Here is a 27,332-nt window from a genome sequence, read left to right on the forward strand (position 1 = left end):
ACTGGAAGTCTTAATTTACCTTTAGTTTCATTTACTACTCACCATATACCTCCTACACCCTCAGGTAACCCCATATTTCCTACTTCTTTATGCTGGTATCCTATTCTTCAGAAATACAAGAGTATCTCTTCTACCTGTCCCCTTAGAGCTCTAGGTCCCCTAAAAGCTAGGTATGTGTATTTCTATCAGTTAATTGTAAAACAGCAAGTTTCTGTCAAGGAGAAGATACGTTCAAACTTTAGTGTGTTTGCAGTATACTAGGCCTACAAATATTTGGAAACACACAAACCATTAAAAAGGTCTTATATAACTAAAGCTCTTAAATATAATAAACTATGATCACTGTATTTCAAAAAGATCTACTTGATTATGCTGTGTCTCCTATTCTTACTTGAGAAATCTTGATCTAAATAGTTACAAATCTATGGGAACACAGAATTTTATGCAGAGCCGCTAAGAAAAAGGCTTGTTAAAGATTGTATGTTCAGTACTTTTTTTTTTCTTTTTTTTTTTTTAAAGTATGGGCAGTTCTCCAACACAGCATTCTCCCTCATCCCCTTAAGGTCTAATGTATGACTGAAGATAACCAGTGAAAACTAGCCTAAGCAGCTGATTCCTTCCAGCATTTGTACAGGAGAAAACTGCAGGAGACTGTATGAAACATTTTGGGAAGTATATTAGAAGCTTGAACAACTTCAAAATAGGGCTCAAGATATCCTCAAAGACCTGAAGCATAAACTTCACCTACACTTAGCTGAGGGCCAACCCTATACCTATGGACGAATGAAAATAGGATTCTTCTTTCTCCTGTACTACACAACAACCTCTTCTTTTCAGAACCTGAAGTCAAGGTATTATTCTAATATAGGTATAAGATAAATTATTGGCAAAATAATCATTGAGTAAAGTCTGAGGAATTAAGTTTCAGGGCATTTGATTAAGCACTAAAAAATATAGGTTTACTATAAAATAATAAAACTACATTTTCCTAGGTGGCTTTTAAGCCAACTAATAATTTTAGAAAACTCAAACTGTACTAAGTATTAATAGTATTGAAATCTTCCTTCAAAACATGGCTTCCTGGTGTTAATATGCTTAAATAAGGACACCATTCATCTGGAGGCATGTTCTAGTTTGGCAAATCTTTAATATCATACCACATGCAAAAAGAAAGCATTTCTTATTCTAATAGATAACATTACTAAGTTTCACACCTTAAATGTAAAGCTCACTCACAAGAATAACTTACTTACAACTGCTTACAGTAGCATTTACATAGAAATAAATCTCATGTGTAGAACATAATAACAATGTTCAATAACTATTTTGATAATGGAAACAATATAATTAGATTAGGAAACAATATAATTAGATTAAAATACCTACACCAAAGATAAATCCATATTACTTAAGAATACTCACCAAAATAATCTGGCTTTATTAATAAATGAAATCCAAGAAATCTGACTGTTACTACTCAGTACATTTCAAGGTTATTAGGGAAAAAAAGAAAGTCAGTCATATTTACAGATGAGAAAATTAAGGCTGAAAGAATTCAAACTAAACAAAAAAATTACCGATAAACCAAAGCCCTAGATTATTCAAACCAAATTCTAATTCTAATGCCTGAACTACTCATTTACAGCCAGTAAGAGAATCACTCACTACTGAGTGTACTTAAAAGGCCCCTGGCATCTACCCCTGACCCACCCAATGAAGGGAGTGAGGGTGAGGTTCTCAGGAATCTGTACTTTAAACACCTTACCTGGGTGAATTTCAAGTGTTGACCATCTTTTTGAGAAACAGTAATTAATGTAAAGGGATGATGTGTATATATGAAAAGGTAAAATATAAAAATCAATGAATATTTGTAAAGTCATTTTTCTAAGCATTGAGTGATCTTATAACACAACAGAAGAGCAATGGTTAAGGTCACAGACCTAACTTCTTTAGTCCTCCTTTGGTTATCATCCATTCAGAATGCTGCAAGTCATACAAAGTTAGAGGACATATTCTCAGACTTCGGTAAATATATTAGTAACAACCAAGAAAGAATGAGGGCAAGCTGCAACCAAGAAAGAATGAGAGCAAACTGGTCACTGCACCAGGGTTCCAGAACTAAACCTCACCTTCTAGGTCTTCATACTCAAGACCAACAGAACATTTTGGCTTGCTTACAGGAAAATTTCCTGTTACTCCCCACTCCCCACACTGACCAAAACCTAGAAATCATTATTTTGACATTGCTCAGAACATTTTGGGGACTCCTTTAGAAATAGATTGCTGTATCGATACATTCAAGAAAATGAGTTTTGTTGCTTTATAGAAAAACTACTTTTATCTAAAAATACCACTTGATTTTATTCAGAATTGGCTCATTGACTTCTATTTGCAGTAGTCATAATTAAAGCTACTCAAAAACATGCACCACACACTGAGAATAGCTCAAAAAATCTTAAAGAATGCTGGAAGCAATGACAACATTGTCTTAAGATATTTGCCAGATGAGCTTCTCATTATAGTCTAGCATAAGTTACCCCCCAAGTTCCTAAGTGATGCTATAACATTTGCATTTGATATCACTCCCGTGACACAAACACACTTTAACCTATTTGGTTTAAAAATCCTTTTAATATTAATAAACTATGGATTCTCCCCACAGAAAAAGGCACACAGGTGTTTATGGCCAAGTTAAAAAAAAATTGGTTTAAGGCTATCTGTTCTACAAAAGCACAACTAGAAAGCTTGACAGAAAATTTCCAAAATATATAAACAACACTATATGCTATATAAACATTTTGTAATATTTGGAAGCACGCTTCTCCCATAATGAGAGATACTGTGGTATAGTGGTTGCAAATATGTATTTTTCTGAATCCAGATCCACCACTTATTACCTATCCAACATTGGGCAAGTTAGTATTTAACCTCCTAATTTCAGTTATTCCCAATGTACACATAAAAAGCATCTATGGTACATCACTGAATTTTTATGAAGACTGTATGAGGTAATTCAGGTACAGTACTGTACTTGTACAGTGCCTAGCACATAGTGTTATTTTAACAATTATTGGATTAGGCTACTCCACTTTTAAAAGGATACTTTGGAATAATTTACTAAAAAGTCAAAACAAAAAGAATCTTTGTTTCTGAGGTAAACTGACAATTCTATTTTAATGTGAAACTATGGAGCATAGAAGATCACATAGTAATTTTCATGACATGAAAACTCTTAGCAATCATTTATTCATGTTTAAAGGATATCAGCTTTGCTTAGTTACAGACAATAATTATTCATTCTGAAGATATGGTAAACTTCCACATTTTCTTCTTTAAATATATACTTCCATGTGCATACTATCAGGTGTTTTCTAGCTTACGTCTCTTTATAGAAAGCAGCTAAAATTTGTAAATCAAGATCTCTAAATTAGACCACTAAATTTAATAAAGCAATTAAAGAAAGCAAATCATTAACAAGAATAGCATTCTCAAATTCACCTTTTTAACTGGCCTGTAAGACTAACTAAAGGTACATGCTGAATCCTTACATGCATGAAAGTATCAGGAAAGATTTTTGTTCAACACTGTCAAATTCAGGAAGTTTGCCTTAGAATGACTGGTATATTTAAGAGCCTATTTTAACAGGAAAATCAGGACTAGATCTCAGAACAAATATGCATCTATTACAGAGTATTTCCCCCCATTCAAGGATATACCAATACATCACAATAGATAAATTCCCCATAAACTCATTATGGACATTGCTTTCTATGCAAAGTTAGTACAGATGAAGGCTACACAGTGTAAAACGGACCCCTCTTTTAAAGTCACATACAGATCATGTAGCTTCAATGAAATATAATTTCTTTTTGAAAAAGACTTAATTCAAATAATTTTGTCTATATGGAAACAAAACAGAAAAACGAACAAACCATAAACCACCCAGACATGTACTAAAGTAAGGATGGACACTCAGATTTGTCAGGTACGTATCGTCTTTGGCCTTTAATATATTTACTGTATTTAGTTAAACTATCAAACCCCTTTCGCCATTTTGTGCTTTAGTAGCATGTGCCTGATAAAGCTGAGCCAAAGACAATCTCAATGAATGGTTCTCAAAACTTGAGTGTACATCACAATTGCCCAGAGGACTTACTAAAACACAGATGATCTGGGCCACCACATAGATTGGTTAATTATGTCTGAAGCAAGCCCAAGAACTTAATAAGTTTATAATAAGTGATGCAGATGGTCCTAGCCAAGGATTATTTTTGGAACCACTGGTCTAAGGCAGTGGCTCTCAATCATGGCTGCACACTAGAAGCACAGGGGAACTTTTCAAAACACCAGTGCCTTGGAGGTCCCTCAGATCAATCATACCAGAAGTTCTGAGGGTAGGTTCTATAGGCACTGATATTTTTTAAAGCTTCCTAGAAAACTGATATACAGGGTCTGGCAAAAATACACCCCCTCCCTTTATTACAAAAATCTATTACAAAATCATAAGCATGTGATTCTGTAACATAACAATAGCACACTCAAGCACACCATATGACATTTTAAATGCAATGTTCAAATTAAAACTATAAATTATTACACCCATATTATTGCCCTACCAACCACACTCAAGCAGGTCTTACTTCTGCCAGACTCTGTATAGTCAGTGTTGAAAACTAGTTAATTCAAAGGCATCTAAATCCCTTAAAAACAAAAGTTTCTTAGTACAAAAGCAGGAAAAGGATTATTCAATAGGGTGGACTCAGCTGTTCTACAAAACCCTAGTTTAACTCGAGAAGTTATAGGTATGCTGCTGTTTTTATATCTCAAAAGTCTAAAGCAAGTCTTTAGAGGTCATACAAAATGGTTGACCTTTGAAGGCAACATAACTGTGGGCTGCTACCAATCACGTACCATGTTTACGCTGAGTGGCAATTTTGCATATTGGTTAACTCTCAGGCTCTGAAGTCAGATCATTTAATAGATGTGATCTTTGGAAACTTAATTAAACATGGCTTCTTCATGTAGGAATTAATATAATTAACACTATATTTATGCTAAAGATTACATGAGCATCCATGTAAAAGCTCAGAGTCTGGCACACAAGATTTAATGTGATCTAATTGCTATAAGCCTTGCCACAGATATATAACCTATGAGAAACACTAAGGAAATCAATGTCTTTTTCCCACTCTATTTCTTCCCTTCAGTCAACACTGTGTTTCCATCAAAATGTCTTCAAGATCTCTCCTCTTACAAGACCAGTCACAGAGTCCTCAAAAAATTTTTATTTATTTTGATAGAGGGGAAGGAAGGGAGAAAGAGAAACACCAATCGGCTGCTCCTTGCACACTCCCAACTGAGGACCTGGCCCGTAATCCAGGCACGTGCCCCTACTCAGAATAGAATCAGCAACCCTTCCATCCATAGGACAGTGCTCAATCTACTGCACCACACCAGCCAGGAAGAAAATTTTTAAACTTTCACAGTATAAGCTTACTACGAAATAAGGTAAAATTCTATGTTTTCTCACTCTTTTTTAATTGATCATTTAACCACTGCATGATTTCTAAATGCCTGTATTACACCTTGACATTTGCCATTTCTGAATTCCCTGTCCCTTGTTTCTGTCCAAAATACCACTAAAAACACAGGTTTCAATCAAGCACAGTCTCTCCCCTGTGATGACAACTCTGGGAGGAAAAAAGCTCTCCCCCCAGCCAAGTTGTGAATGCCCTCTAATGGGGTGCTTTAAAAAAAACCTTAAAGAGGATTTAAGAATCATTTGGAATCTAAATCTCTAAAGTCTAAATATAACATTCCTACTGTCAACTCGTTCTCCCCAAGTACTTCCTTGGCTGGCTGAGTTCTAAAAACACAAGACTCTGCTAAGACAAAGGTGACAAAAGATGCATGGTTACGGAATAGCAATCAGAAAGAAAATCCCACAAATATCTACTTTGTCCCAGGAACTTTGATATTAACTCCATGTCTGCTTTATATAGATATTTTTTGCATCAAGATGTGAATCAAAGTTGATAAGCTTAATCTAGGCCTTATGATTGACAAACTACAAAATTTTCATAAGAAGCACTCAATAATTTAGTCCATGTTCATCAAGGAATCTACAGTGACCCTTGCAAACAGTAGAACTCAATCATAAAACATTTCAAACAAATCTCTTTCTATGAGCTCAACAATGTTTGTATCTGATTCTGGGAAGGAAAAAATGGAGAAAAACGATGAAATAAATTATTTCATTTATATTTTAGAACAGTGTCCACTACTAGATTTTGGACTTTTGGGGGGTTGTTTTTGAAACCCCTCTACCTAGGAATAATATATCATAAATCTGTAATACCTACCATTCCTCAGATTAAAAAGTGTTTTCAACTGTCTGATCTATCTAGAGTAGGGGTTGAAGATACAAGAGTATATGTACCTAATTATTTTGCTCTAGGCCAGTAACAAGCTCATTACAAAGATTGAGAATTCATCTGGTCTGGTAATATGTTAGCTCTATAGGTCACTATGAAATAGCTTTTTAAACCATGCCATTTTAAACTGACAAACACTGTATATCCTAAAAGAATTCCTGAGGCAAGTTCCCTGGTACCATATTCAATACTTCTCTGCCTTGGTTCAATGACGTGTTCAAATTGCACTACTGTACTCCGAGATTTGGTGATATGATTATTAATGAAGCAGATTAATTTTCAACTTATGTTCAAAGGTTACTTTCAGCTTACGGTAGGTAGAAGAAAAATGAAGTTATTTCACTGAGCAAAATAATACTTAATTGGTATTGTAAACGGAAAGGTATGATACCCTATAAGTACCTAAAGCCTATTCATTAAGTTAAAGCACAAAAAAAATTACCTAAGAAATACTACCTTGGAAGCAAAAGTTATACTGAACTAAGAGGTCACCTAATCTAATCACTCCAACTTTAAAAAGCTCTCTTTGCAATATAACATCTCTACTGATTCTCCCAGCCTATGGTTAAAGATGGCCAATGTATATTTATTGGCTACTTCTCAGGGCAGACTATTTTCTGTCTTTAGAGATCTGACTGGTAGAAAGTTTAGGTTATCCTGAAACTCACTAAACAGAGCTTTTAAAATATGAAATCTATCAGGATCCAAATCTTTTCAAGCTACATATTTAGAGTTCCTTAAGCTACTCTTCATGATGGTTTTACATGATCACATTTTTGGTTCTACTCTAAAGATGCACCATGTTGTGGTCAATATTGTCCTTAAAGCACGGAAGAAGAAAAACATTCCAAGTAGGGAATAACCAGCCTCATAAAACAGTAGAATCACTGGGCTTGTTCTAAATACCCTATTTCTGATAAAATATCCTTACAATAGAACTATTTGATAGCCACATTCTATTGACCTACTTGGAGCTTACTACTGAATAAAAATCTCTACTTCTAATGCTTAAGCCATACACTCCAAAAGCTCTTTTCAATGCATCCTCTAGTCAAGGAAGTAAGAACTTGTTTAATAACTCGTTGAAATGAGTATGTACTTTACAATAGTTTCTAACTTACTTTTCTAATAACCACAAAGAATGAAACTTTAACAGGATTTGTTATCACATCCATACTGGGTCACCATGTTTCTTTCTAGGTGCTTACACCAGGCTTAATTTGAGACTCTTATCTAGTTCATCTATTTTATTTATTTTATACTTAATTTCATAAAGTTCTTTTCTCTTTTTACTTTTTTAAAGATTTTATTTATTTATTTTTAGAGGGAGGGTAAGGAGGGAAGCAACAAAAGGGAGAGAAACATTGACATATAAGAGAAATAACGATTGGTTGCCTCTTGCATGCCCCCAATTGGGGACATGGCCCACAACCCAGGCAAGTGACCTGACTGGGAACTGAACCAGTGACCTTTGGTTCCAAGGCTGGTGCTCAGCCCACTAAGTCATACCAGCGAGGGGACCCTTTTCTCTTTTTAAAGAAAAGAATGAACAATAAAAAAATAATGAGGGCTTCCAGCCAAGATGGAGGCATAGGTGGACACAGTGTGCCTCCTCACACAACCAAAATTAAGAACAACAAAAATTTAGAAACAAACAAACAAAAAAAAAAACCAGAACAGACAGAAAATTGAACTGTACGGAGGTCTGAACAACCATTCATCCAGACCAGTAAGAGGGGTGGAGTCGGCAGCCAGCAGAGAGGGGTTGCGGCAGGAAAAAGCTGTGGCTGACAGACCCTGGAGCGTGAAGGTGGTGGCTAGCAGACCCTGGTGGCAGACCCCAGGCGTGGGTGAGGGCGTGGGGAGGCAATGAGCAGACCCAGTGAGGTGCACAAGGCAGCTGGCTGTCCACGGTAACACATTCACACGCAGATAAACCAGGTGAAATGGGACAGCAAGACAGACTGCGCAACCCAGGGCCCCAGCGCCGGGAAATAAAGCTTAAAAGCACTGATTGAAAACACTTGTGGAGGTTGAGGTGCCAGGAGAGACTCCCAGCCTCACAGGAGAGTTCACTGGAGAGACCCACGGAGTCCTAGAATGTACACAAGCCCACCAACCCAGGAATCAGCACCAAAAGGGCCCAATTTGCTTTTGGGAAGGGGCAGAGGGGACTGAAATCCCACAGAGAGCAGAGCAGGTGCCATTGTTCCCTCTCTAACCCCACCTCCACATACAGCATCACAACCCAGCAACTGGGTTGACCCGCCCTGGTGAACACCTAAGGCTCCGCCCTCACTACGACAGAGGTGCAACCAGACCCCCACCCCCCAAAAAGGCTCAAACAGAATAACAAATCAAAGCCTCAGAGCCAAAACTTTTAAGCAACCAAGAGATAGCCAACCTATCAGATGCACAGTTCAAAACACAGGTGATCAGCATGCCCACGGAATTGGTTGATTTTGGTCACAAATTAGATGAACAAATGAAGGCTACAGTAAGTGAAATGAAGAAAAAGGCACACGGAACCAATAGCGATGGAAAGAAAACTGGGTCTTGAATCAATGAAGTGCACCACAAGGAAGAAAAAAAACATGCAGTCAGAAAAGAATGAAGAAACAAGAATTCAAAAACATAAGGAGAGGCTTAGGAACCTAATCTCCAAGGTATCTTTAAATGTTCCAACATCTAAATTACAGAGGTACCAGAAGGAGAAGAGAAAGAGCAACAAGTGGAAAATTTATTTGAACAAATAATAAAGGAGAACTTTCCCAATCTCGAAAAGGAAATAGACTTCCAGGAGGTCCAAGAAGCTCAGAGTCCCAAAGAACTTGGACCCAAGGAGGAACACATCAAGGCACATCATAATTACATTACCCAAGATTAAAATGAAGGAGAGAATCCTAGAAGCAGCAAGAGATAAGGGGACAGTCACCTACAAAGGAGTTCCCATCAGACTGTCAGCTGATTTCTCAAAAGAGACCTTGTAGGCAAGAAGGGGCTGGAAGGAAGTATTCCAGGTCATGAAAGGCAAGGACCTACATCCAAGATTGCTCTATCCAGCCAAGCTTTCATTTAGAATGGAAGGTCAGATCAAGTGCTTCCCAGATAAGGCCAAGTTAAAGGAGTTCATCATCACCAGTCCCTTATTATATGAAATATTAAAGGTACTTATCTATAAGAAAAAGAAGATAAAAAATATGAACAGTAAAAAGACAGCAAACTCACAGTTATTAACAACCACACCTAAAAGAAAAACAAAAACAAACTAAGCAAACAAGTAGAACAGGAACAGACTCACAGAAATGGAGATCACATGGAGGGATAGCAACAGGGGAGTGGGAGGGGGAGAGAGGGGGAAAAGGTACAGAGAATAAGTAGCACAGATGGTAGGTAGAAAATAGGAAGGGGGAGGGCAAGAATAGTATAGGAAATGTAGAAGCCAAAAAACTTGTATGTATGATGCATAGACATGAACTATAGAGGAGAATATGGGTGGGACAAAGTGTGCAAGGTGGAGGGGAGTGAAGAGGGGTAAATGGGACAACTGTAATAGCATAATAAAATATATTAAAAATAATGAAAATAAGAGAATATTTACCTACCATTAAGTTTCTGTTATCTTTTATTTCTTAAAGAAAGTTCAACCATCATTCTCTTTAAGTTGCCAGCACTGAATAATACATTTAATTCCATCATGAAAAATTATGTAGGACAGATCATTTCAGTCCTCTCATGAATACTGGACTTAGACTCTTTTACCAACATTCATTCTAATCAAGACAACTTTCTCATTTTAAAAAACAACAAACATAAAGTGATTTTAAAAAATCACTTAGGTACTATGATTTGAGCTCTGTTATATGAAACTCAGGCCTACACCTTGGAAGGTCTTACTCCAAAACTAAGGGCCTCTGAAACTGTAAAAATTTAATAAACCTTAGTTCATTTAGTGTTTAAAGCTTTTTACCCTATTTCTATGCTGTGCCATTCTGTACAATACTTCTTGCCAAAGAATAACTTCTTTATTGACCAGAATCAGACCCTAGGTAGTAGTCTTCCTAATTATTTATTCTATTCAAGAAATAAAACTCAAATCAAGAACTCTACTTGTTGAGAGCAAATATACAGATAGCTAAAGGCCCCCATACTATAGTTTCTTGCCTCTTTGCAATGGTGTTCAGTAACCCAGAGACTAATTGCTAATAATGAACAAATTATTCCAGCTTCGATTTACCAATATTGTCAGTCCTGGCCAATCTCAGATCTTAACAGTCATCTGGTTATTAGTTCTATTACCATCTACTATGGTAAAAAGCAGGATAGCTCATTTGAAACAAGCCTTGTTGTCAAGTTAGCCACAATCATTCAAGAAATATCAGAAAAGTAAATATTAAAAGGGATCTACTTTTGATCCCTTTTCAGGTATCCTGAAAATGTGAGTGAACACCAAAGACTTTTATACCATTTTTGTGGTAGGAAAAATCACAACCACTTTAGGATCTTGAACTCTTATATGTGACAAGGATTTGGTAGCACAGTATTTTGCATACATATTAAGGTGTCACTTGACTGAGGACTTAAGTCCATTTGTTGTGTCAAATAAATACTAAATCTGTCACAATAGTAACTTTTATATTAAGATTTTGCAAATAGGTAAAGAAAATTCAGTGTAGAATCAAGGTAAGTTCTTAATACTGTCTTCATACAAGCATTTAAAAATATTTCACTGGGGGGAGAAACTGAGTAGTTACTGCTGCATATGTTTTTGGAGAGGTGGAGGAGATAAATATGTTCTAAAATTAGCATGTGGTAATGCACTACCCTGTGAATATACTAAAAATCAATGGATTGTACCCTTTAAATGAATAAATTGTGAATTATCTCAACAATAAGCTGTTTAAAAAATACTTCAATCTCACTCTAACAGGTATTATACTAATGTTACTATATACTTTCTAAAATATTAAAATATAGATAAAAAAAGATTATAGAGGAAGAAACAAAGAGAAACCCTTACTATATTAATCCAGGTATTAGGATACCAACAATAACAAATCACCTAGAAGTCAGAGATAACTGAGTGTTATGAAGCCCTTATATTACAACCACTAAACAAAACAAATAGACCCCCAAATGATTTCTTCAAAAAGACTATTGTTTGAAAGCAATCTTGAAATGAAGGCTTTGCTTCTATAAACAAAAATATGAATGAATTCCTCAATAGCATGAGCACTTACTCATCATACTCGATATGATAAATAACGTCTTCATCAGCAGCAACAGAGTCTGAATTAGAAGTAGAGGGTACACTGTCCAATTTATTTGTGTTCTCTTTGGAATTATGATTTACATTTCCTTTAGTCCTTTTATAAGAACTGCTACTCTTCAGTGGAGTTTTGCCACGTGAATGTCCATTAGTAGCTCTGGTAACACTATGTATACGTGCTTCGAACCAAGCACCAAGGCCGACATCTCTGGCATCCACCAATTCATTTACCTAAAAAGAGTTTAAAATTAGTTAGTGCTTCAAAAACTTTAATATAACTCAGGTTATTTTATGGTTATCGTGGTTAACAATATTAGCAGCTACTCAGATTTAAACTAATTTCAAAGATTAGATCAAAACTATTCTTTTCGTATTATACTGTAAATCTGTTATATACTAATACAAAAATTAACTTTACTCCAAATTTTCTTCAATGAAATGGTTGTTTTTTTTTTGTTTTTTTTTTACTACTCCCATGTCTACATTGACTTTTTTCTTTTTTAATCCTCACCCAAGGATATGTTTTAATTGACTTTAGAGACAGAGGAAGGGGAGGAGGAAGAAACACTGATGATGTAAGAGAAACATCGATTGGTTGCCCCCTGTACATGCCCCAAATGGGGAATCAAACCTGCAGCCTTTCGATGCAAGGGAGGATGCTCCAACCAACTGAGCCACTGGCCAGGGCTCTACATTTGACTTTAAAAAAATATAATTCTTATGTACCCAAGGGTGTTCTGCAACGTCATTCAGTTAAGAATGTCACCAACAAAAAACCAGGACTTCAAAGTGTTATGATTGTGTTATCAATCTGTCCCATTAATTTCTTCTGAATCTTAAAGATAACTTACAGTAAGGTATTAAACAGAAAACTAAAAAAATGAGGGAACTGCGCACATGTACAAATGGAAGAACTTAGTAAATCCTTATAAAAAAATGGGTAAGTTCTACTAGTAACTCACTAGTAAATGCATTATTTAGTACACCCCCAAAACAAAGGTATAATATAAAAAAGAACAGAGCTGTAAGATGTAAAAGAGATGTAGTTAAGTTTAGTGGATAATCCGGAATTACACTACGCAATGTAATAAAAGGAAAAACAGTATACCAGAAGAGTTACAATATGGAAACTGGTTTAAAAAACAAACAAACAAACAAAACAAAACTCTTGTAAAAAATCTGAGGAAATTGATGTAAAGATCAAAGTCCTTTCAGGAGCAATAATCAAAACACATCCCTTTAACTTTTTAAAAAAGCCTATTAAAAAAAAGAAAATGGCATCACTAATACTAGATTATCACCAAGTCAAGCTAGGTCCTCCTGAGGGTGTAAGAGACTACTTATAAGTTATCCAAAAGAATTCTGACAGATGGGGCAGGGGTAAGGGGGCAGTATATACTAAAAATACCCATTGTCAGATATTATGCAAGGCTCCTTTATTTAGGCTTGGATAACTCTAGCAACCTTAATAATTAATAATTGCTATTTTACAAGATAAGGAAACAAAGGCTTACAAGTTAACTTGTTCCATCCAGTGAAAGCTACTAAAATGTAAAGCTATGATTTGAAAACATTTTGACCTTGAAGTTTATGTTTTTGCCACAAGATGACAAAGCAGGTAAATAGGAACTTCAAAGGTTAAGTGATGAACTAAGAAAGATATTAAAAATATAAAAAGGTTTCAAACCATCAAAGTAATATAGAAGGTAGAGGGAATACAGACAAAACAAAAAAATGATTAACTATCACTATCAGAAGAGGTACCACATTTGACCAAAACAATTGAATGTTGTGAACATAGTAGCAATGAAACATCTTTATATTATAGTTATATTTCATAGTTATATTAAACTATGAAAGACATAGTTTAATATAACATTAAGAATGAAGAATTTAGAAGAAAAGGAAAAGACCTAAGGGCCAACTAGGCTAAACACTGCAAAGATTAGAGATGGAACATGGTATATATTGCATAAATTAACTCATGCATTAAACAGACACAGGGTCTTTTCTTTGTTAACAGCTATTGTCCAGTTTAAAGACTTTAATTTCTTACAGGCAACACTAGCTAAAACAAAAAATAATCAATGTTAAGGTCTATCATACTTGGGAGAATAAACTGAGGCTACTACTCTTTCACAGCAAGATGTAAGACATTTCATATAGCACTACACATTATTATTCTAGAAGAGAATGGAGCACATTCTCTTCTGTTGGTATGAAAACAATCATAGCAAAAATACATTTAACAACGTAAACCTCATTGGGAAACAGTTTAAGGTACAAATGAAATATTTAATCTGAATATTAAAAATAAGAAACTAGCATGCAGCCCTGGCTGGGTAGCTCAGTTGGTTAGTGTGTTGTCCTGATATACTAAGGTTGTGGGTTTGATCCCCACTCAGGGCACATATGGGAAGCCACCAATGAAAGCATGGATAGGTGAAGTAACAAATCAATGTTTCTCTCTAAAAATCAGTAAATTAAAACCAGAAAGAAACTAGCATGCAAATCTAGTGTCTGGATATCTTAGTATTTGACAATACAGTTAGAGTTAACTGAAACCTAAGTCAATCTAAAAATACTGCTACCACTTAAATATCACACCTCAGAGAACTTATCAGCTCATAAAGATAAGGCATTCTTTTGAGTAACCCTATATTTATAACTGGAAACAAGAACTACAAATTCTTCTATTAAGTATAACTACTCATGGTATGCATATAAACTGTGGAGAAAAAGGCTTTTAAATTCAAAAATCAAGTTTCTGCACATTACACAGACATATGTATGCCAAATTTGAATGGGTCAAACTGCCTGCAAGAGGTTTAAGTTCTTCTGTAAAGCCTGGGAATTGAAGAGATGGTTCAGAAGAGAATACTTAAACTTGTATGATTAACTTGAAAACAGAGGATACCGTCACGGTAACTTTCTTAGTATGCAGTTGAAATTAAGAACTAAAAAGTATGTCCAAAGCCACAATACATACCCAGGGTTCACCTCAAGAGTGAACCCTAACGTAAACTATGTTCTTTGGGTGATGCTGTGTCAATCAGTTCCAACAAATGTACCACTCTGGTGGGTAAGGTTGATAATGAGGAAGGATATGCATGTGTCAGTAGGCGAAATCTCTGTACTTCTCATTTAATTTTGCTGTGAACCTAGGACTTCTAAAATGTAAAGTCTATTTTTAAAAAAAGGAAAAGGAAAAAAATCTAAAAGTAGTCAGAAAAGAGCAATAAAAGAAACAGACAAAATAATAAAGAGGAAAATAATATGTTTGTGTGTGTGTGGGGGGGTCTCAATTGCACCTATGGACTTTAATTTGTGGAGGTAACTGACAAACACGGAGAGGCTAATGCCACTTGAAGAATTACCAGCATTTCCAAAGAGAATGCAGCCAGCATTCCAGGCAGGGTCAAAAAGGGAAAGCACCAGGTTTGGTCAGAAGTCAGAGGGAGCATGGAAAGCACTGTCCAGAGACTATTGCTGTCTTCCACGTAAAAGGCAAGGCAGGGCAGGGAAAATAGTTTATGATTGGCTAATCTGAATAATGCTGCCAGGCTCTAGGCTATAGGGGTGGTCTCTAGTTGCCTGGTAGTTGACCCTGGGTGGTTAGAGCACAGGAATATTGGTTGGTATGAAAGAGTTAGATAAAGAAGATAGCTGGGGTTGTAGAGTCTGGATTGGTTCATAGTTGCTTACTGTTTCTTCCCACCTAGCCCCAAAATAAAGTCTATCCTTAGCTAATAAGCCAACACTCCAGAAGATGTTAAAACATCGTTAAGAGAGAACAAAAAAAAACCCAACTCACACAATTCATGGGTCACCTCAAAAGGTGTTTGAGCTGACAAGTCCTAAGTTTAAAAAGAAAGCCCAATCATATCAATCTAAACCTAAGATCTGAATTTATCAATGTCAAAAATGTAGCCATTTAGAGAAGAGTCTTCCATGTCCAAGTATTTGACAGATACATCTGCAGATATATATCTGTAGATAATCTAGGTATGGAACACAAAGAGAAATCATTAAAAAATAAAACAATACCAATAGCAAATATTTGAGGATGTACATATATGCTGGTATACTGTTTTTTGGGGGTGGAAAGGGAGGATAATAATCCTAGACACTTTTTATGTCCTGTGGAAAACACACCAGCTCTACAAATAAACACAGGTGTAACTCCTTGTCTATTACCTACTAGGTATAACCTTGGACAAGTTACTTAAGCTGTCTCAACCTCAGCTTTTTTATAAAATAACATACTTAGTGTTAGAAAGTACGGGGATGTGGACCTAAGCCACCACCTATGCTGGAACAAAGAAGGTATATGTCACCCACTAAATACCTGACCACGAGAATCCTCGTATCAGAAGCAACTGAGGCACAGCCAGTGGCATCCTACTGGAAGCCAGTTGAAGCCACACTGCCCCCTCCCCTCTCCTGCAAGCTTTCTAAAGAATTGGCCCTCCTGATCAGATACCCAGGATACCTGGAGCAGATCAGCAGATCACCCTGGGGTGACTCACCCTCCCCCAGGGGTCTTCTACAACCTTAAAAGCCCTTGTTGTACCCTCTCCCTTGGGTCTGCCATCACAGTGTCCCACCTGGAATAAAAGCCCTTAATTGGAGTTTTCTGGCTCTGGGTCCTTTCTTAGCCACCTTGGCTACCTAACATTCTGGTGCAGAAACCCGAGATGTCACCTCCAGCCTCCTGAGGCTTGGGACTAGGGTGGCAGTGGGCAGTGGAAGCTCATCCTGGGCTAACCCTCTAGCCCCGTCTTAATGAGTTTTGGAGACCTAGGAGCCAGATCAAGAACTTGGGGAGACCCACTTGTCCGGCCATCACATCAACACCAGTGAATCTCTTATGGTAAGGAAATAAGACTCTGTTCCTTTCCAGCTCTCCCTTTTCTGCACTGTAGTTCAGAACCAGGATGACATTCCAGAAAAATCTCACCAGTAGGGAGCTGCCTGAGGGTCCAGGACCCATGAAGAAACTGAGTCCAGGGGATGCCCTTTTCTTAGCCTCCTCCACTTGGCTACATGGACCAGGACACCCTGAGGAGGGGACGCCCCATCAGTGGTCCGTGGTTCAAGAACATATACCTTCCTTTATCTCCAGTACGGGGTCTTCTCAATCCCACCCTCCATGAGACACTCTGCTGGGATGTCTCCTTCATAACCTTAAGAAATTAAACCTAAGGTCCAAAATCTGACCAAAGAGGCTCATTTTCTATTGTAATAATGACTGGCCTCAATATAAATTAAGACAATGGGTCCGTCTGGCCTGAAAATGGGTCCTTCCATCCTCAAATTCTTACTGATCTTGACAATTTCTCTCACGACATAGGCAAGTGGAGTGAAATACCCTATATTCAGGGGGTTTTCTACCTGCACAGGTGCCCCTCCCTTTGACAACCCTGTTCTACTTACCAAGTCCTACTTCAATCTCCTCTACCAAAGTCCTCACACTCTGACTCTGAACCTTCAATCCTGCCGATCACTCTTTTCCCTTTGCTCCTGTTATGCCCCCTCCGTATGGTACTCCCACCGGCCCCTAAACCTGACTCTTTCCCCAGTTCCTCCACTCACCTCAGTCCCAGTTATCCCTCCCTCCTTCACTCCTCTGAACACAGTCTTGGGGTGACCCTCTACTCCCCGGTACGCACTCCATGTGCCCCTTTAGGGAAGTCACTGGGCCCCAGGGCCCAATTTGAGTTCTTGTCCCCTTCTCCCTCTCTTATTTCTCAGGTTGAACAAAAACTAGGATCCTACTCCTCCAACCCTACACACTTTATTAAGGAATGTAAATATCTTACTGTCTCTTATGACCTTACTTGGAGGGATCTCTACATCATTCTTTCCACTTGCCTGTCTCTGGAGAAGGAACAAGTTTGGTTAGCGGCTCAGGCCTATGCAGATGCTTTAAACAGTCAAGACCCCAATAATAGTCCAGTGGGTGCTACTGCCATCCCACGTGAAGAACCTGACTGGGATTATCAGGAGAGGACACCAGGCAGGCAGGCTTGTAGTCATATGATCACCTGCCTAATTGCTCGTCCTAGGTCCTAAGCAAATAAGGCAGTCAATTATGACAAACTTAAGGAAATTACACAAGGATTGGATGAAAACTGCAGCCTTTCTGTCCTGTCTCTGGGACACCCTCCAATGGTTTACTAACTTAAAACCCAGACTCCCCAGCAGGCAGCCTCCTTCTCCATATGCATTTTATCTCACAGTCAGTCCCAGACATAAGGAGAAAGCTTCAAAAGCTTGATGCTGGCCCCCAGACTGGACAAACTGAACTAATGAACCTGGTCTTTAAGGTCTTTAACAATAGAGATGAGGAATGAACACAAAGAAAGGGAAAGAGAGGAAGCAAAGGCCAAGTCCCGTTGTCAGGCTTATCAGCTCTTAGCCTCGACACTGAAAGCCACCCAAGAGCCACCCAACAGAAAAGACAGAAAAGAAAGCCTCCCCCAGGAATTTGCTTTAAATGTAGCAAGCCAGCACACTGGCCCAGGTGCTGCCTGCAGCCATGGCCTCCACCAGGGCCTTGTCCTCTCTGTAAACTAGAGGGCCAATGGAAGTCCAACTGCCTCTGGGGCCTCTCAAGGCAAGGGGATATCGGTTACCCACTCGGATCAGACCCCTAGTTGTTTTTTTTTAAATATATTTTTATTGATTATGCTATTACAGTTGTCCCATTCCCCCTTCACTCCCCTCCACCCTGTACACCCTCTCCTACCCACATTTCCCCTTTAGTTCATGTCCATGTATCATAAGTTCTTTAGCTTCTACATTTTCTATACTATTCTTACCCTCTCCCATCTATTTTCTACCTACCATCTATGCTACTTATTCTCTGTACAGACCCCTAGAGTTTTGAACTCCCAGACCTTCTGGGGTTACCAGCAGCAGATTGAGGGTGCCCAGGAGCTGTCATAGGCCCCATGACCATCTCTACGATGGAGCCACAGGTAATGCTGTCAGTAGCAGGTAAGCCAATATCCTTTCTAATATATGAGGGGGGGGGGGGGGAGACATTAACTTACTTTGCTCTTCCCAAATATTCTGGAAGACCTGTTTGTTCCTTAATTTCTATTGTTGGGGTCAGCAGTATAATTTTTCAACCCCTGGCTACTCCTCCTCTGACATCTTCTTTAGATAGACACTCCTTTACACACTCCTTCTTAATATTTATTCCCTCGCTGTCCAACATCAATTCTAGGAAAAGACCTCCTAGCCAAATTTAAAGCTCAAATACTCATTCCTTCTCCACCAAATCCTCAAGGGCTCTTTTTGCTCTCTCTAGCTAGTTCCAAATCTCACAAGTCACTACTCCTCCCAGCCACAGAAGTACATCCTATAGTTTAGAACACTGATATTACTGTTACAGCTAAACACCAACTCCCAGTTTGGATCTCACTTTAAGATCCTTCCCACTTTTCAGCACAACCTTGATACCTACTAGCATGAGAGGCCCTACAAGGAATAAAACCCATCATAAGCCACCTTCTTCATGCAGGAGTACTATGACCTTCAAACTCCCCATACAACATCCCTACTCTCCCAGTCAAAAAGCCCAACAGCACTTATTGCTTAGTTCAAGACTTACAAATCATCAACCAGCTGTTATTCCCCTCCACCCAGTAGTCCCTAACCCATTCACTCTTCTTTCTCTTATTCCTCTAAACACTACCCATTACTCTGTCCTCAACCTCAAAGACTCATTTTTCACCATTCTTTTATGCTCTGACTCTCAAAATCTCCTCCCATTCATTTGGACTGACCCTGGCACCCACATCTTCCAACGACTTCTTGGAGAGTATTACCCAAAGGATTTCGAGACAGTCCCCAACTTTTTGGGCAAGCCTTGGATAGGGATCTTAAAGCCACTGATCTCTCCCCATCAACCGTCCTACAATATGTTGATGATCTACTCTGAAGCCCGACCCTAAAAGACTTGCAGACATACACAGCCCGACTCCTTAATCACTTAGGACAAAGAGGTTACTGAGTTTCCCCAAAAAAGGCCTAACTATCCAAATCATCAGTAATATATCTAGTATTTACTCTATTCCCCAAATATAGAGAGATCATCCCTGACCGTAAGACCCTCATTGCCTCCATAATTCCTACAACTAAACAAGACCTCCTTTCGTTCCTTGGATTGGCTGAATATTTTAGAATCTGGATCCCCAACTTTGGCCTCATAGCCAAACCACTATATGATGCTGCCAAGGGCCCACTAAATGAGCTCCTATCACCAAATAAGTCAATTCACCGACCAGTTGAAGAGCTGAAGAAAGCTCTAACAGAAGCTGCGGCTCTAGCTCTCCCTAACCTAGAAAAGCCTTTTATCCTTTATGTGGACTAAAGGCAAGAAATAGGGTTAGGGTTATGGGACAAAAATCAGGACCTGACCTCAAAGTAATCGTCTACTTATCACTGCAGCTACATCCTACAGCTGGAGTCTGGGCTACATGCTTGAGGGCCCTGGCTGCTGAAGCATACTTACTAGAGGCCCCAAAACTTACCTATTCTCAATCTGTTAACTGTCCACTCCCCCCACACAATAGCAGACTTAATTGCCAATCAGGCAGAAAAATCCCTGCACCCCTCAAGGCTAGAGCAATTCTTCCTAACTGTACTCCAGGCATCCCATGTAGAAGTAGCTAGATGCACCACCGTACACCCTGCTACACTCTTCCCCCTACCAGAAATCACATGAGAGCAACATTCTCACACTGAAATCCTGTCCACCATCATTTCACCTTTTCCACATATATTTGAATCGCCTCTCTTCCCTATAAGATACCTGGCTCATAGATGGGAGCTCATTCGTGAACATGGGTCAGTGCAGGGCTGGATACGCTACTGTATACCTCCACCTACGTCATTGAGGCTAGCCCTCTTCCACCAGGGACACCCTCATAACCTGGAGCCGAGCTCCTAGCCTTAATTCCAGCTCTCAGTCTCTACTCCCCTACTCCCCTAGAGCCTGGGGATAGGATGATTTTTAAAAACTCCCTTGGAATCAAAGGGGCACCTTGCCCCTCATTGGGAAGGGCCCTATCAGGTCCTACTCACCACACTTACAACTGCCCAATTACAGAGACTCTCCACGGATTCACTCTTCTAGGCTTAAAAACTCTTCACCACCTGCCGTGAGTCTTGAAACCAACATCCTGTCAAAGTCTGATCTCCCCCAGTTCTGATCCAGCATCCTAACTCCCACATGCCTCTGACTCACTAAAACACCAGAGGAAGACCAAAACAGCTAAGTACCTATGCACCCCTAACCTTAGACTGCCCTCTCCTTGCCTTTCTCCTGACTATTGCCATTATCATAATCCTACAATTTCTAGAAGACAATTTCTACAATTTTATATCCTCTAAAGATTAATGAACCCTGCTCCTCCTCTCTACCAACTTCTCCAATACCTCCAGGAACGGGGCCAGGCTTCTTTCCCCTTGTCCTTGATCTCCTTGCTCAACTCCCCTCTCCCATTATGACTGAGGAGGACCTCCTTACCTTTCTGTAGGATGCTTTTCCCTGGAATAATTTCCAGGATTACTCCCCAAAACAGATTAAAACATGGCTCAAGCTCAGTTAGCCCTAATTGGCATCTTCCTACTATCCTTTCCCCCATCCTTCTGCCTAGGTTGATCTAACCCCTGCCCCTTGATTTAGCAGCTTGCTTTTCCAATCCCTTAAACTAAGCTACCCCTTCTGGCTTTGCCTTTATGCCCACAGTTGGGGATATGTCCAACCCCTACCACTGTCCTACTAGGGAAATATTTCTTGTAACCTCAGACTCACCAACAATCACACACACACACTTGGGGCCCCTGGATTCTTAATAGATACAAGACTGTATTACGGCCAGGCCGCTTCATCCCCAAATGGTATCCTCCCTGGGGCCCAGTGTTTTCTTGTATCATTAACCCTCTGGAAGTTACCTATCCCTTCTGCATCACATGTCAAAGGAGCACAGAAACCCCAGTTGGCTTCATCGACCCAAAACAGTGTCAGTATAACTTCTCTATTCCTTCAGATGTCCCCCCGTCATAAAATACCACCCATTCCTACTAGATGATGAACAGATGCAGGCCTTCCTCTACATCTGACACCAATAACCTACTGTCCTCACTGGCACACTCCCTAACCCTAGCTCTGCTTACTGTATAGGTAGGCCCACCAAAGCTACTTCAGAAATGGGACCCCTCCTCGGCAGGGCAGAATCCCAAAAATGCCACACCCTCTACTAAGACCAAAACATAGCTCTCCACTTTGGAAAATATCCAGAGTGATATTTTGGGGCTCCATTTTCACTGAATATATAAAAAAACAGTCACAGGAGATCCTACCCCTACCCTAGACCTTTGCTTATAACATCTTTAGTGGCTCAATGGTGGGGAACTAGGGCACATCGAGAGAAAGTTATATGGAGTCAACTCACAACTCAACATGTTTGCAGAGTTATAACCACTCTCAGGAATATACTACATTTGGGGATCACATGCTCACTGGACCCTACTCCCAAACTGGATAGGGTGATGCTCCCTGGGATACCTATTCCCAGAAGTGAGCCTTGCTTGGGAAAACACCTATTTCCCAATTTCCTTTGCCTCGCCAGGCATACTGCACCAAATTTCCCAACACACAGCTGAATCACTAAGACGGGAGAAACGCTAGCTACACTCCAGGAACAGCAAGACTCCTTAGCAGGGGTACCTCTAACAAAACGGGAAGGCCCTTGACTTAACTCCTTTCTACCTTGGCAGGAGGAACATGCCTGTACCTTAAAGAAGAGTGTTGTTTTTATATAAACAAATCAGGGCAAGTCTAGCTGAACATTCAAAGTATCCTTGAGTCTGCACCTAAGATCAGGACCTCCACTTCCTCTTGGGACCCCACTTCATGGCTTCCCAATATGACCTGGTTATTGCCCTTCTGAGGTCCCCTATTCATGATACTACTTCTACTCCTATTTGGCCCATGCCTATTTAACCTGCTAATCAAGTTTATATCTTCCCGATTAGACCAGCTCAAAAAACAAGTCAGAACGATCCTCTACTTGCAGGATCAGAACCCCGTACACACCCAGGCTGGACTCCTAGATATGATCTAAAGGTGACTCTTCAACCCATGTCATCCATCACTGACGTAGTTACAGAAGAATTTGGCGACCCCTTTCCCAAATTAAACAGAAAAGAGCCTGGGTCATTAGAATGTACTAGGACATGGACCTAAGCCACCACCTATGCTGGAACAAAGAAGGTATATGTCACCCACTAAATACCTGACCACGAGATTCCCCGTATCAAAAGCAACTGAGGCACAGCCAGTGGCATCCTACTGGAAGCCAGTTGAAGCCACACTGCCCCCTCCCCTCTCCTGCAAGCTTTCTAAAGAATTGGCCCTCCTGATCAGATACCCAGGATACCTGGAGCAGATCAGCAGATCACCCTGGGGTGACTCACCCTCCCCCAGGGGTCTTCTACAACCTTAAAAGCCCTTGTTGTACCCTCTCCCTTGGGTCTGCCATCACAGTGTCCCACCTGGAATAAAAGCCCTTAATTGGAGTTTTCTGGCTCTGGGTCCTTTCTTAACCACCTCAGCTACTTAACAGTTAGCAGGGTTATTTTAGGTGACAAAATGCAAATGATGTGCCAATTTAGCAGCACATAGTAGGCATAAATGAACAACCGCCTCCTTCCACGAAGTATCAATTATGTTCAATGCTAAGACTCATTAAAACTCAAGAGTATCATCTCATTGCCATACTCTGCTTAGTAAACATACTAGCAGTTTACTGTTATGTACATTACCTCCTTTAAAATTACAATATAAAGTTATTCTTATTTTCCAATGAGGTTCGTAAGTGGAATATATTTGCCCTCAGGAGATAACATCTAAAAATGGGAGCTAAGATGATAAAAGTTTCTCCAACTCTGACCTTGATTTTCTGATTATATACCATATTTCTTCAGTTACAAATCAAAATGCAGTAGGTTCCATTTACATGAAGTTCAGAAAGAGGAAAATCAGGATGCACACACAAGTTAAAGGTTCTTAAGAAGTTTTTAAAGGGTTAATAGGACAAAGTTAATAAAAAGCAAAGAAATGATTAGAAGTTTGGTTATAATAGGGAAGAAGGAGTTATAATCAATAGAGGGCACATATGAAATTCCTGGGGAAAATTACTCTATTTCTTAGTTTGTGTGGTGTTTATGGACATTGATTTCATATTTCATTAAGCCCTTTTTTTAAAATTGTCAATTAAGTTTCATACTAAAAAAGGTTAAATATCAAGAAGCAGAGTTGTTTTGCAGATAAAAGTCAGGAAATACTAAGATATCATGATTTTTTACTCAGTGCTAATTATTAGTAATTTTCCTTTCTGTTTTGTATGAGTGTAAGAAAACACATAAGATGTTTAGCAGTGACACACACATAGCTAGGAAAAAAAGCTTACTATCCTAAAAGCTTACTACCATCAGTATAAATAGACATTATTTAGGCAATGATGATAGTCATCTCAAAGTAGGATCTAATGTGAGTCATACAAAGCTCTCTACACCCAAAAGCCAAAATTACCATCTCAAAAGTCCACCTTGTTTCAGAAAAATACTTTCTAAAGTCAGTGTCATCCAATTTGTGTTATACAATGGGAATGAGTGGACCCAGCCTCTGCACAATCTTCCACAGCATCTCCAAAGGTGAAGTGATACTTAGTTTCTTACAACGTATGAAAAGATATTTGAAACTGACCAAATATTGCTCTAAGTTACCAAATAGAAAAAGAACAATGATACTAAATAATTTCATGTTAAAATTTCATTTTAATGTATTAAGTTTAGTGTTTACCTAATGCTGATTTGAAAATTCTTTTTGTACCTACCTATTATGAGGTCCAAAGACAATTTTATACAAAAGGAAGGAAAAGCCCCAAAACTTATTGGCTCAACCATAAAAATTTTTTACTTACAGAGAGCTCTTATGTCTATAAAGGGAAAATCTTTGCAAAGCAAAAGTGACACACAAAAATTCAAGATAAAGGTGGGAAAAAGCCTCCCAATTTTTAAGTGCTAGAAACTAAATGAAATTTTAATATGTTTACTAGCGAGACCTACTCTAAGGATAATAGACAAAATTAAAGCAAATTCAAAATAAATCAATTATAAAGTAGCAGCTTATCCTGGCCAGGTAGCTCAGTTGGTTAGAGCATCATCTGGATATGCCAAGGTTGCAGGTATGATACCCAGTCAGGGCATAGACGAGAATCAACCAATGAATGCATAAATAAGTGGAACAACAAATCAATGTTTCTCCCTCCCCCCTGCAATTCTTCTCTCTCTAAAATCAATTTTTTTTAAAGTAGCAGCTTCTCAGCATTTTCAGGTTAGCTAAAAATAAATATCTAATAAAATTCCACAAAGGCAGGGAGCAATATCATGTGCTTACCCCTCTATTTCTAATATCTAGTACACATATATACTACATATTCAAATATTCATTCAATGAATAAAGTATCCAGAAAGAAGGTCACTAGTCCAAATTTCAAATACCTATGACAATTACTGAGCTTCACAAAAAAAGAAAAAAGAAAAAAAGGAATCCGTAAATCTGTGTTAGGCTCTTGAACAAAAAAGGTTAAATGCACTTTTGGCTAAATGTGTTTACAAAACATAGTAGCCTTTTGAGAATTTAAGTGCTGGGTTCACAAATGTTTCTAAATGAAGAAGGAGAGACAATGTAAAATTTACCGACCAACTTTGTAAAACTCAGAAACCACTGCATTGGGATTTGAAACCAAGTCTAATGACAAAGCTCAAGTCCTTAACATCTTTGCTACTTATTAATACAAAATATAAGAGATGTTAAAAAGAAAAGGTGCCTGAAGTAGTTGATAGCCAAAGAACTAACACTGAAAATAAAGAGCAAGGATGTGGTGAGGGAAGTAGTTTTTCATAATGCACTTCTAAATTAGATTTGGGGGAGGGGATATGACAGGGTGTTGAGAAGTGTGTTAAAGAATTTAAATTGACCAAAACTGCTTAACCTTGATTAATCTCTGATCTGTAGATACATACATAAACTGGTCTTCCTATGAGAACAAATTCATATCGTCACTGTCCAAAACAAATCAAGTCAAAAGTATCAGCTTCTAAGCTGCTGCCCTTAACCAAAGTTAAAAATAGTGTAAGATTAAAAATTAAAATTAAAAAGATTAATATAAACAGAGATAGTTACATAAATATTGACATATGGATATACAAGAGTTGCTATACATACATATATTTCCTTGCTCTGTCAGCTAAGTGCCCTATAAGTAACGACTCCCCTAGCAAGGAGCACACCCTGGAGTCTGGCTTGGTTTCTAATACCATTCTCCAATTAAGGAGCCAAGGCTCCTTGGAGATAGGGTTGATTCCAGGACTGGAGTAGGAAATACACAATATGAGCCTGGTGGTCCTTCTAGCACCAGAAAGTGCTTTAACAAAAAAAGAAGAAACAAAACAAAAAACCCACAATAATGAGGGTTTGTCATAGGGACACAGGAAAAAAGGTCCATACTAATGTAAATAAATGGCTGACTAAATAAATAAAGCAGAAGAGATCAGTCTCCCATGTGGAAGAATTCCCAATAATTTTTGTAGATGATTTGCCTTCAAGGAAGTGAAGTACTAATCTATCCATTTTGTGGGCTACGAATATATAGAGACTTCATCTCAAAGGTTACATATAGTATGAAAAGGGGTGCAGGGGATGGGGGTGGGAGAGTAACTTCATAGTGAAGAAACCTGACAAACACTACCTCAGCCAGGTAACTAAAGTTCACAGTGATAAGTTACTACTGATGTAAAACCTAAGTTATAATTAGCAAATAGAATATTGATAGTACATGCCCCTAGTATGATACAATGAAAATATCACTTTATGTTCTTCCTCCCAAAAATATTTAAATCCAGTCTAATGATGAGGAAAACAATGGACAAATATTAACAGATGGACATTTTACAAAATGCCTGACCAGTACACCTCAAAACTGTCAGTGTCATCCATCAAAATCAAAGTCTGAGAAACTGTCACAGTCAAGAGGAGCCTATGGAGATGTGACAACTATTTAGTATAACACTAATATAAATGTAATGTGGTATCCTAGATGGAATTCTGGAACAGAAAAAGGATATTAGGTAAAAGCTGAGGAGACATGGTTCATTAATTTTAACAAATGTACCATATTAATGTAAGATGTTAATAAAAGGGCAAACTGGGCATAGAAAACATGGAAACTAGCATCTTTCCAACTATGCTATAAATCTACATTTTCTAAACAAGTTATTTAAAAGTAACAATGTGAAAAAATATCAATGTAGAAAGTATCTGATAACTGAAGAGGGATGAAATCAATGAGTAATAGAAAACAATATGGCAAGTGGGCTTTCAATATTAACGTCCCTGTCTGAAGTGAGAATTACATAAAGCACTGTTTTAATGTATGTCTTGCCCATATCATGTAAGTTAATTCCCAAATTGTTTTGTTATTGCAATATTTCTCTCTTTTATTAAATGACTGTAGCAAAGAAAGCTATTGGTATTTTATACAGCCACC

General features: G+C 38.4%; 1 protein-coding gene across 2 annotated transcripts in view; it reads right to left on the minus strand.

Moving 5' to 3' along the window:
* The window catches only part of UHRF2 (ubiquitin like with PHD and ring finger domains 2), a 90,414-nt gene that overhangs the window by 53,684 nt on the left and 9,398 nt on the right, over positions 1–27,332 (minus strand). For both annotated transcript variants that reach the window (XM_045840486.1, XM_045840487.1), the window contains exon 3: positions 11,675–11,934. In XM_045840486.1, coding sequence (XP_045696442.1) covers positions 11,675–11,934 — 260 coding nt within the window. The remainder of the gene's footprint in view (positions 1–11,674; positions 11,935–27,332) is intronic.

Source organism: Phyllostomus hastatus, unplaced genomic scaffold, assembly GCF_019186645.2.
Source record: "Phyllostomus hastatus isolate PE091 unplaced genomic scaffold, TTU_PhHast_1.1 phas_contig_34, whole genome shotgun sequence".
Lineage (NCBI taxonomy): Eukaryota > Metazoa > Chordata > Mammalia > Chiroptera > Phyllostomidae > Phyllostomus > Phyllostomus hastatus.